The sequence below is a fragment of the Cololabis saira genome, chromosome 4 (genome assembly GCF_033807715.1).
Source record: "Cololabis saira isolate AMF1-May2022 chromosome 4, fColSai1.1, whole genome shotgun sequence".
NCBI classification, from domain to species: domain Eukaryota; kingdom Metazoa; phylum Chordata; class Actinopteri; order Beloniformes; family Belonidae; genus Cololabis; species Cololabis saira.
Genome location: NC_084590.1, coordinates 30069683 through 30082655, shown reverse-complemented (window position 1 = coordinate 30082655; position 12973 = coordinate 30069683). Strand labels below are relative to the sequence as shown.

The 12973-nt window shown below is 41.2% G+C and overlaps 1 protein-coding gene across 1 annotated transcript in view; it reads right to left on the bottom strand.

Annotated features, from left to right (window-relative positions):
• The window catches only part of dscaml1 (Down syndrome cell adhesion molecule like 1), a 135919-nt gene that overhangs the window by 49618 nt on the left and 73328 nt on the right, over positions 1–12973 (bottom strand). The window contains exons 4-5 of the mRNA XM_061719377.1: positions 1429–1575; positions 512–790 (exon numbers count right to left, since the gene is read on the bottom strand). Coding sequence (XP_061575361.1) covers positions 512–790; positions 1429–1575 — 426 coding nt within the window. The remainder of the gene's footprint in view (positions 1–511; positions 791–1428; positions 1576–12973) is intronic.

Here is a 12973-nt window from a genome sequence, read left to right as displayed (position 1 = left end):
TTGGCAAGAAATTTAGAAAATGTTTTCTAATAAGGTGTGGATGGAAATAATAGTGCCTTGTGTGCCAGTGGTTTTATTTTATTTTGAAACTATGCAACGCTGCAATATTTATGCAATGTATGAAAAAAAAAATCTAAATTTTTCGCTAGTGTCAGATTATTTACTATATAAGGTTGATATTATATATAAGCGCCTCAAGAATTGCTCTGATGATCTAATGATAAGGTTTTTGACATGACTTGTTTGATAGCGGGTTGTTCGTGTTTTTAAACACATTTAAATGCATTTTTTGACAAATGTATTGATAGCAATGTTAAAAAGAAATCTGAACATAATTACACAGAAAGAATATGGTTACACAATGAATAAAAACAGTTGGACTTGAGATAATTACACTGTAAATGTGGCTCGTTTTTAAAGTTTTATTATAAACAAAACAGGTGCCCACCAGATAAAGTTTGGGAACCATTGGGGGAAGGCACCTGTTAAATTGTCCCAACTGTTAACCTACCTATAACATTGAGGTGACCAGTCACCTCTTTTGAGCCAAAGCTGTTGGTGACCTCACAGATGTAATTGCCACTGTCCTCCAGTCTCAAGTCAGAAATGGTAAGGCCAGTGACGCGCCGTGTCCAGTGGGAGTCCGCCGGTAACGGTCGACCATCCTTTAACCACCTGATGGTGGGGTTTGGATACCCAGAGGCGACGCAGGGCAGCTCCACACTGTGTCCCACCTGCATCTCACCAGACTGGAAAGTGTCCAGCACGGACGGGGTGGACTCCGTAGGGTCTGGAAATGAGAACGCAAATGTGTTTTGATTTTAAATTTCTGTCAATGGATTCTTTGACACTGAAAAGTAAAACCAGGCAAAAATGTTCTTGTATGCCCAACCACTACACTGGACATCAGGCATGGGAGAATCAGGAGAGCCACCTATACCACACTAAACTGTGTGTCACCCAAACTGTTGATAATATTTTCTTACTTGATATTCCACAACTTATTTGACAGAAAATACAAAAAAAAAACACAAAAAAGCTTACTATACTGAGAGGAGCAAGTAGGCATGCATTTCCTTGACTTGTGTTTGGCGTAGCCAGGTTGGAGGCAGTTTTTGAAATATGCTTGATTATTACATGAAATGGTTGCATGCCTCAACTATAGTGATGGAATGCATGCACTTCACATAGCCTATACTTCATATATTCAGTGTTTATTCTCAAATAGCACAATTGTCATTTGATGTTGTTGTAATCCTGTAAAACCCCATACAAACTGGCAACTTTGAGGTTTGTGAAGGCCAAAGCAGCATTTTCCTACAATCCATGCCTGCCACATGAGTCATTAATTAAAACTTACTTAAATTAAAACAAACTGCATAAATGCTCAGTGAGTATCAATGATATGCACAACAACTTGTTGCCTACCCATAACAGAGAGCCTGGCTCCATTGCTCTGGCGAGTCTCTCCACTGTACTTGTGCTTTGTGATGCAGCGGTAGGTGGAAAGAGCATCTTCCTTCTGCACTTCTGAGATATACAGAGCTCCAAATGAGGTCAGGAAAAAACGGTTACCTGAGGGAAACAGAAGAGAGAATGTGGAAGACATGAAATAGATAGGTTAGTCATGTTTGGCGTACAATTTGTATGTTAGTTTCTGTGTGTGTGCAGATGCATTTGAACTAAGCTGGGCTCCTGTTGCAGAATATGAGTCCCAACATTTTCTACATTGAATTTTCCCCTCTTTATGTCTTTGTGCTCATCATCAAGCTTGCAGAGTATCTGCCCTGATCTTCACACCATTTATTGTTGCATTGTTATTTACCATCTAGTAAACTCAGATATGAAACCCAGAGTGTGCTGTGGTTATAACAGTTTTAGTAGAAAGTACCGGTAAATAATGAGTAAACATTGTCACCCTTACTCCACACATTCCTAAAATATAAGAGCTTTAACAATGCTGTTAAACAATCCAACTATAGGTTTTTAATCAGACCTTACATTAGCCATACATTACAACTTCAGTTGTTAGCATTTCTTTACATTTGATCGGTTGATTACTAAACTAAATGTTTCTTTTCTAAACTGATAACTTTCACCTGTATTTTTTAAATGTCTCCATGTTTTAAGCAAAGCACTAATAAAGCTTGCTATGGCAAAAACCAATTCAGATTTGCACGGCTGAACCGCTACGGACACCAGCCTGACCAGGCTTTCTTTGTCAGATGAATAAAAATGCCAAGACAAGATTATACATGTCGTAAAAGGCCCAACCACAGCACTAAGGTGAAGACATGGGAGCTTTCAACAGAACCTGACCCCTCCATCTAGAGAGATGTACACAATGGAGAAAGACAGATGAGAAGAATGAGAATGAAAGAGGAGAAAGGGGAGTTATTGCGTGTGTTAATAATTGATGCGTCTGCGTGTGTTATGGTAACAGCAGATTAGCGTCATTTTCATTTCACATCAGTGACTACTTCGTCTGGCTCTGATTTATCTACATGTCAATAGACAGTGTGCAGTTTGTGCACGTGTGTGTGTATATGTGAGAGAGAAGGAAAAGAGATGGATGGGAAAGATATGAGGGGAGTGGATTTCAATGTTTGATTCTTTCCGCTTCTCTGAGTCTTTTTGTACTATTTTTCCCCAAAGGGTTATTTTAGACGGTGTGCATTTTGTGAGTTTGTAGTAGACTGCAAATTGTTTGGTTATGTTAATGCCACTACAGTGTGTTTGTGCGAACATGCCAGTTGTTTGTCATACACAATATTTCAGTGTATTTCGGCAGTGTTCATGCAAGAAAGCCTGCGTATAACAAAGGTGCACCGAATAGTCAAATACTAGAAATATGTGTCACAAACACTGCAGCAGCACCAGTACGAGATGAAAATAAATGAAAGCATGACAGGAAAACAGTAGCTTTTACCTTTATACTTTAATGGCCACTTTTGAGGTAGCGTTGGTCCTGAATTGCCTGATCTTTAGCAGATGTACATAATCTTAGTAAGGTTTAAAGGATCAAAAATAAGGAACTAAAAATAAAAAACAAGATTTTGGAAAAATTTGTCATGAGCTTGCTGTATGTAGATGTTCCGCAAGAGATAGAACATCAAACTAAATCTGTAAGTCCCATGATTCCTTCCACAGTGTGAGAAACAACAATCAATGCATTTTATGGCTGGACAGCTTTGTCCAAAATCCCCCACCACCACACACACACACACACACACACACACACACACACACACACACACACACACTTAGCTAAAACACACACGTACAAAGTTTGATAATAAAAACCTTACCTGCTTGACCCATTTAAAAAAAAATTATTTTGGCTTTTTAAATGAAATACCCATTGTGCTAAATTTAGAAACGTCCAATTTCCAATGACTTCACAAAGTTTTCATTCAGGCTTTTCATTAAGAATTCCTTATCAAGCAGTCAGCTAATCATATTTCAAACTGTAATATTAATTCAAAAAAGACAATGACACCTAATTTAGTTATCATAATTTGACAGTTAAATGAGACGATTTATATACAGACCTATAGACATATACAGGTCCAGAAGGATTTGAACAATGACAGAGTTTAAATGATTTTGCCTTTATACACCACCACAATGGATTTGAAATCAAACAATCAAGATTTGATCAAAGAGTGGACTCTCAGTTTTAACAGTGCATTTCAGTTTATGCAAACTACCTAAATTTACTTAAATGAAGTTAATCAGCCAAATGTGATTCATTCCCTCCGAACTTCAAGCAAATGAAGCAGATAAATGGAGTTGATATCAGGCATGACGTTGGTATTTGGCTGTTGTTTGATTGAATCTACTTTGAAGACCACCAAAACATCAATCCAAGTAAAGAATGTTTAAGAAATTGAAATAAAATGAAAAATTAATATAAAAGCCTCAGATCAGCTGAAACTCTCAGTGTATTTACACTGTATTTAAGTCCAGGTTGAAGACACACCTATTTTCAGCTGCCTTTAAATCTGCAGTTCAAACTTTCCTTCCCTTTGCCTAATTGAGAGATACGCAGAATCATGTCCTTGGTGAATAAAAACCCCTCCACAACATCAATAGGAATCAAAAAATCTATAAACAGATGCATTAATGACGGTAAATACGGAGGGCCTATGACAAGATGCAGACCTCTGGTAACATTCGAGAACAGGAAAGAAAAATTAGATTCTACCAGAAAACATCTTAGAAACCCCCTAATGCTCTGAAATCAGACTGTTTGGACAGAAAAAACCTAGATAAACCTGTATTATAATCATAGAAAGATAAAAGTACAAAGAAAGTTAGGAACAGCTCACGATCCAAAGCATACAATGTCCCGATGGTGTTTTGCAGGCAGTGTTTCAGCATGGGCATGCATAGTTGCCAGTGGATCACACATGTTTATTGATGATGTGGTGTTTAGGAATATGCTCTCTGGTCACATCCAGCCTAAAGCCGGGCATACACTGTGCGATTATCGGCTCGTTTTGAGACGATTTTCCAGTCGTGCGACTATCTTTTGGATCGGGACGGATTTCGACCCAATCGTTGCTCGTGCCTCGTGCAAAATATGTGGGGTGACGACGAGAGATTAACACCTCACGACGAGCTCCCGATCACAAATCGTGAGGTCGCAAGAAAATCAAGCGTGTTTGAAATCCTGGTCGCTCCTCGTGAAGGTATCGCACAGTTGAAGCAGCTGCGACCCGATTGACCTCATCCTTTCGCAGAGAGCATGTACAATCTCTGATGTCACGTCAAAAAATATTATTTGTAGTTTAAGTGTTGCAAATTCACATTACAAATCATGTTTTAATAGCAGAAAAAAGACTGGATTTCCCACGTACGGTGCGCGTCGCTGCATACCCTACGCCGTAGGCTCTGCGTTGGTGTAACGTGGAACCATAAATCAGCCTTCAGGGCAAAGCAGTCACAATCTGCCTCTGCAAACACGAGTCCCGGCCCAGGCACAGCCCCCCTGTTATTTATAACGCCTTATAAATGTTGCTATTTAACAGTAACTCTTCTGAACACAAAGAAGTGTTCATTTTGCTGGGACCTGGGGTCCCTCCGCCAAGACACAACTTTTGCGGTATGCGTTCATTGTTGTGTCTAAAATGATGCGCGGTGCCCACCCAATCAGAAACGGTACAGATATTTTGGGATTTTTTATATATATATATATATATATATATAAAAAAATTAAATTATAAAAAAATAAAGGATACCCATAACCTTTGATCGGGTGGGCAGGACGCACATTTGGGTGTGGGCACATCCCACCCCTGCCCCAAAACCGGCCTCGAGTTCCAGTACACAGAGGCCGACGGGAGGATTATGATCGTATAGTGTGAGCAGACGGGTCGCATCCGAGCATCGGGTCGTACAGTGTGAGACCATAAATCGTGGGCTGTGAACTTTTGAACTCTGCGATCTAGTCGTGCAGTGTGAGATGGGGCAGTCTCATACGATTCAAAATATGGCACAGTGTATGCCCAGCTTAATGCTACAAACTGATAGGTCGGCGCCAGAGCATGTGAGCGGAGTGGAGCGGCGAGAATTTCCGCTCCTCGCTCACAAAGGTTGTTACCGCTCCGCTCCGCCCTCAAAGTCGCAAAATGCCGCTCCAGCCATAACCGCTCCGCGCTCCAGTAACACTGCAACCCGCTCCGCTCCGCGCAGCGCTCCACGCTCCGCTCCAAAAATGTTTGCATGCATATAAAATGCACATGTTTACCTGAAGCCTTAGATCTAACCAGAGGTGGATGAGAGAGAGAGAGAGAGAGAGAGAGAGAGAGAGAGAGAGACTCAGCAAAGTTACGTTCCTTGCAGCCAGTCACGGAGCCGAGAGGAACAATTACGCAGAGCCGACATAGTTTTAAAGTCCAAAAAATAGATATTTACTGACAAGAAAAAATAAGAAAATAATTTCACCTAATGGAATTATCTGGTTTAATAGACTTTTGTTTATTAACCTTTCCCGAAACAATGTTTCATTCACTGTGTGTTCGGGTGTGTGTGTGTGAGACGTGTGGGTGCAGCGGAGGAGAGAGAGGGAGATGCAGGTGTGCGTGTGTGGAAGACCGGTACACGTGTTCAGTTACTTTTCAGTGTGTCCTCCGTTAGTTTCAGTCGTCGGCCCTCACGCGTTTTGTTTGCTCTTATTACATGTTTGTAATAAATGTGCGAGGTTGCACGGACAGCATTTTTCCTCCGTCCTTTTTTCCCTTCACTTTCCCCGGACTTAACGCCGGTTACGAGCCAGAGACCGAATTAAAATACCAGCTCTCCCAACTACGGTTCAGAGATAGGACTGGAAAAGAAGAAAGGTAACAGGTAGTTTGTGGAGAGGTGGGATATGTTTGGACACGCATCGGGGCCGTGATATGGGGTAACGGAGCGAAACTGGAGCGGGATGACGCCCCGCTCCAGCCAATCATCCTAGAAAAAAAAATCCCGCTCTGCGCTCCTTTCAAAATTCGCCGCTCCGCTCCGCCGCTCGCTCACGCTCCGCTCCGCTCACATGCTCTGGTCGGCGCTTCACAGTGCAGCTAGATATTGACCTTAAGGACACTACGAAAGCGACTTAAGACTTTCTGAAGCCACAGAAATGGAATATTCTCCAATAGCTAAATCAGTCACCTGATCTTAACCCAAGCAATCTTTTCAGTTTCTGAAGACAAAACTAAAGGCAGAAAGGTCCACAGACAAACAACTGGGGGTAGCTACTGTGAAGGCCTGGCAAAGCATCTCCAGAATTTGGTGAAGTCCATGAGGTCCAGATGTTACACAGCCGTTGACTGCAAAAGGATTTTTATCCAAGCTTTTGAAAATTATTATATTTGCAGTTACATCACTTTGATAAAATACTGCTAAACATCTGAAAATGGCTGTATTTTGTTTAAAATGGCTGTAATTGTAATGCTAAACGTGTATACATGTAACTCACATCTTCAGGGTTTTATCACAAATCAGTCATGGTAGTGGAGAAGGACGAAATCATCACAGTAAAAAATATATATAATTGTGGACTTAAAGGAGCATGAGGCTCCTTTTAAGAAATGAGACTCTCTAGCGCCACCCTTCACCACGACGGCCGTCAGGAGTACTGCAGCCAACAGCGAAGCCGGCACGGGAGAACGGGGAGAATGCGCATGCAGCGTCATGTGACGTCACATCCGCAGGGCAGCGCGGGAAAAGCGGCCCCAGCCTTGCAGCACATTTTGCAGCACACAGCCTGTTCAAGGCAACGGACAGATATACTAGAGGGCTCACTCTTTTTGGTTTGGAACGCTTCACCTGACATTATTACTAGAAAAATTAAAACGTATACAATTTTTTTTCATAAATCCAGCCTCAAGCTCCTTTAACTGTCAGTTTCTCCATTCAACCAGGAGTCAAAAAACAAAAATTACATTGCAGGACAAAGCTTAACACTTAATTTCTCTTGATTGGAAATACAGTAATTGTTAGTAATGTTTTGCATGTATTTCAAATAAGCCTTATAGGTTTTAAAGCTATTATTACAAGATGTCTGTATGTAACAGAGTTATCATATTACTGAATATGTAGGCACATAATCCAGTGTCAGCCAGTGATTTTGCACATATAAAGTTCACATACGTGTTTTCATGTGAGTCAGACTGTTGTGCTGAGTGCTAAACGACGTAAGCTGTAATTTCAAAGCGTGCCCTTTTGTTCCAACCTGGGTATTACCCCTTACAGGATAATATGCAGTTGGCGAGTGAAACCCTGTATAACACAGTGCTACACCCTGTCACAACATGTCTAGAGAGAAAAAGATGGACCAGAAGAGGAGGGAGAGCAATTGAGAGACTGTTAAGGAGGGAAATAAAGAAAGTGGCGCAGGAGACGTTATTGAAAGCAAGCTTGTCAAACAATGGCTGTGAAGGAAACTTACGCCGTCATGCCTCTGTCAGAGTCCTTCTCTTCTTTGTTCATACTGCTTAAATGACTAATAATGGATTCCTGCATCAAGTGGGATGTAACATCTGATCCTGACTAAACAGTTAAACTACACAAATAAATATTTTCAAATTGACTTCCACATATAGTTTTGTCTCGTTAGAAAATGTTGTACCTTTTCAATATAAGTAAAATGGAAGAATTTAAAGTGAGTGGCTGAAAATGTATTAACACGAACTGTGTACTGAATGCTAATATGTGGCTGTGTTTTGTGGAGCGGTGTGAGTTTACTCTAAGTCTATATAGAGAAGCCATTAAACAAAAATATGAATCCTTCATTTAAAAACCAAATTAAAAGGAATAAAAACAACACAAATCATCTTTATTCTGAAACAAAAAAGCTCATGGCAGAAGAGTCACTACAAACATGCAAAACTAACAGGAGCAACTTACTCAGAAACACACTAGAACATATATTTAACATTTAGGAAGGTGAAATCAGGCTATTCTGCTGACATAAATGCATATAGATGCATTGAATTGTTGTATGTTATAAGTCTGGCACATTTTAAATATGACAAAAATTCAATCCAATCATTATGCAAACATCATTTAATTACAGATTTTTAATATCAGGGCAAATCTGTAAGGAAAAATGAACACACTTGGGTTTATAAAATAACCTTTTCCTTTTTTGTTGCCAGGATTACCCCACAGAAATAAAAAAATAACTTTAAATCCCCCCCCAAAAAGGCAAAACATTCATGCACACCCTAGCTGACATACATAACACACACGATGGGATGTAAAAGAAGCAAAACTGCCTTTGACATAATAGCATCCAGTTATACCATGGATAGCTCCACCAAACCTGCAAAGCTTGAAATCAACACGGTGATCAATACAATTGTTGATCTGATTATTAACTTATCAATCAAAAGATAACATAACCAACTTTGATCCAAAAAGAAATATAAATAAGGGCCTTGATTAAAATAAGCTGTCCTTGACTTTGCAGTCTTCTCATCCCAACCCCCACCCTCACCCGCTCTTTTTGTGTTTCAAGCGCTGATATTTAATTCCTAGGCACTGCATGCCCTCCTGCTGTCTGTAAAGATGAGACACCTACAGTAAGGCAGTGGAGAGGGTGCAGGCAGCGGTGGAGTGAGGCAGTAGTGTAGAGGAAAGGCCTGGCCCTACAGGGAGGAGAACGGCAGATGGAGATTGATGGAGGGAGAGACGGGGAGATAAAGAGAAACATGCCTTTGGGAGTGACAGAGGAGGGAGTGAGAGTGATGAGGGGCCTACAGGCCTGAGAGCCATACATGGGTAAAAACAATCCTGCGTCTTTCTCCATCTTTCTCCTTGCGAGCGTCTCCTCGTGGGAGAGAAGATCAATTCTCGTCTAGTCTGCCTACGCCTGCAGGAGTTTGTTGTTGTTGTTGTTGTTGTTGAGTGTGTATTTGTATGCGTTTCTGTTTTTTATTTATTTATTTGTTTTTTTTTTTTTTTTTTTTTTGCTGTAGGAGGCAGGATGAGAATTTTAACATCTATCCCACACCCACGGGAGGCACACAATCCCCTCACTTCCTCTTTATTTCTCAACGTTTTTCTCCCCTTCTTTATCTCTTTATTTCTATCTACATGACATCTGTCCTCCATTCCCAGTCTCTCTCTCTCACTCTCTCTCTCTCTCTCTCTCTTGCAGTCTCTCCCTGTACCCCTTTCTGCCTCTGCTTTTTCCCACTTAGTCTGTGCCACTCTTCCCCCTCTTTCAGGGGGGTCTGTAAGTAATGGAATCAGTTCAGCTGATCAGCCCGAGGCAGGAAGTCAAGCCAAGTGCAGAAGCTGCTGTTGGATGGATTTTTGTGCCAGTGTATGTGCATGTGCGCCGGAAATCCACAGTCGCATACATGCAAATAACGAGTCAGGGAGACAGGATAGGTGGGACAGACACCAGGAAAAAAGGATTAGGAAGCCCTAGAGCATCACTTGTCTTCCACAAAGTTCCCCCAGAGAGAGGACACCCCTCTTCTCAGTGATGGAGAGGTAGGGGACAGGCAATGGAGAGGACGAAATAAAAGGTGCAGCTAAATGTGTCGCAGACATAATTGGTGCTATTTTCATTAAATTACTGTCAAACAAATTTTTTAAAAAGCAGCAACAATGATAATGTTACGATAGCGAAGATATAGCCATGAGGGAGGCTGGAAGGAGGAAAAAAAAGATGAGGCTGGAATGAAAGTGACTACAGAAAGATATACATATTTTGATATGGGGACTACAGCATATGCAAATATGAAAATAGATTAAAAAAGGGAGGGGAAGACAGAAAACAAGACTTTCGTGGGAAAACAGAGTAGCAGAGGAAATGGCGTAAGTAAGGCTTGTTCTTGGTGCTGCCATGCAAATGAAAGCGGCGCTGCAGCAAAACTAACTAACAGCAATTCACACTGTTGGACTCATCACTTATTAATGCTTCATGGCTCCCCCTCCCTCCGATCTCTTTCTCTTTACCCATTCCCCTCTCCCCTTCTCTCGCCAGGATCTTTCTTTTTTGTTCACTCTCTCGCTCGCTGTTGCTAGGGCCTGGGCACTCACGTGACAACAGCTGGGTAGGGGGCGCTGCAGTGGCACACACCAACATGAGCAAGTGTGCGTTTTATGTGTCTCTGCTTACATATGTGTTTTTGGGACAGAGCAGTCTTCATTAGTGAAAAAAAGGAATACGCCATTTAAATGACGGTGAAATGATGGTGATGTTGATGAGAGGAAAGGAACTGCTGAATGGATGTGTAACTGATTCCAAGGACTGTGCTACAGGCCAGAGAGGAGCTCACCACATCCCTCATTCACCTTTGTTTTCACATTGCGCTTATTAGTAAAAACTCATGAGATCGCCATTTGCATTGCTATCAAGGTTTGCCTTTTAGAGTTTTTAAGATCAAATGGATCATGGACTCTGTACATTACAGGCCAGTTGTTGCACATATGGACATCTCCCAATGTGTTAAGAGATACACACTCATGCAAACACTCATGATCTGTCTCACAAGCTACACATTCTTACACCCACTGTCTCACAATCCACATTTGTGGAGTGCACTAAAAAAATCGTGAGTATGTGCATGTGTGCATGTCTGTTTGCACTGAGCATTCTCACTACAGGATGCCACAGCAATGAGCAGACAGTGGAGTACACCTACACATCCCTTTTTATTCCCGTACTCCTGATTTAACTTTTCATTACTGTCTCTCCTCTTTTCCACTTTTCTCTTTTTGACTCTTTCCATTCACTGCATTTCTATCCTCTCATGACTATTATCCCCATATTTCTCCAATGACTATGAAAGATGCCTGATCAAATATTATTTTGATTGTTCTAATGTGTGCTATATGATGGTTGTGTGTAAGAATAGATTAAATTTAACTGTGCTTATAATGTATATGTACAATTAACTGTATATATATGTCACAAAGACAATGACACAATGACTTTGTAGATCATAGCTAGAGAAAACAAAATTATTTTGCAAAAAGCATGAACATCTACCCTTCCTGACAATCTGCAGAGGCATTTACTGTACATGTATTATGCAATTCTGGTACAGAACGGCGAGTTTCAGAAGAAATTTTCAAGGACTATGGAAGATTAGCATCATAAATAACAACAAATATTCAGAGATACGAGCTAAAGTAGCACCATGGACAGTTCAAATCGAATATTCCAAAATAGGGGAGGCTTCTAGTGGCTCAACATTCAAGGTTCTGCCGAGTGAGAGTTGATATTTTATTCTTAGTTATGTTAGCTATGTGGCAGAGTGATAAAATAATAATGTAGCATACAGACCAACACCACACCTCAGCTGGTTAATAACCAGTGAATATCCAACCACAGACAGTCAGAAGAGTTTTCCTCGCAGTAAACTAGGTAAATGATACATTGACATGTAACTATGATTTGTCCAATAGAACATATTTATAAATGCAAGCCACAAAGGTCCCCTGTAATGGTTATATAAGCACAGGCTGGAGAAGCCTTGAAATCAGAAAGGGCAAGGTACAGGTGCATATAACTACAGGAGGCGGGTTTAAATTAACGGATGTCTGGGCCCTGCAACAGGACTGACCTCCTCCTTGATCCTTTCAGCCACTGTATCGCCATTAAGTTGAAGGATTCTGGTAGAATCCACCAGCTTTTTAGCCAAGAAATCTAGATGTAGCATTAAAAAATGTACAATTTGCTTTGTAAGTACATCTAGCTACCATCTGTTGGAGCTCATTAAATATCCCCAAAAGTCTTGGTGAGCCAATCAAATCAGTGTCTCCTTTTAGAGCACAGGTGTCGGACTCCAGTCCTCGAGGGTCGATGTCCTGCATGTTTTAGTGTCCTTCCATCAACAGACCTGATTAAAATAATGGGCAGCTCATCATCAAGGTCTGCACAACTCTGTTGATGACACAGTCACTTGTATCGTGGTGTGCTGAAGCAAAGAAACATCTAAAACATACAGGACAGTGGCCCTTGAGGACTGGAGTCCAACACACTTGTTGTACAGTCTTTAGATGGGCTTATCATGATAATGACAGGGCAACGTTGTAATCTGGATCTAAACAGTGTAGATTGCTGCAGCCGAGTATTAATGGTATAGTCTGTAATCGTATTCAAAAACATTTATTGTTATACTGGGTGAAATGATCCTTCCATCCAGAGTAGCCAGTGAATAATGTGTTCAGAAAAAGGAAAGAAAAAAATCCGACCTCTCTGACAGCTTTAATCCTGTAAAAACTCTGACCAATCTGTTTTTTGCGCACCGAGTGGCACGGATTGGTCAGAGGACCAGAGGATTGGCAGGGGGGAAAGAACCAATCAGATGCCTTCATTTTAAGTCCCGCCCACGCCCCCCCTGTCCCATGCGCACACTCGTCACGTCGAATGTAACGGCTCGCCCTGCTAAAAAAGCTAAAAAAAGAAAGCCAAAGTGCGATTCTTTGCCGGTTGTCCACTCCCGGGGTTCTGCCACGGAACATG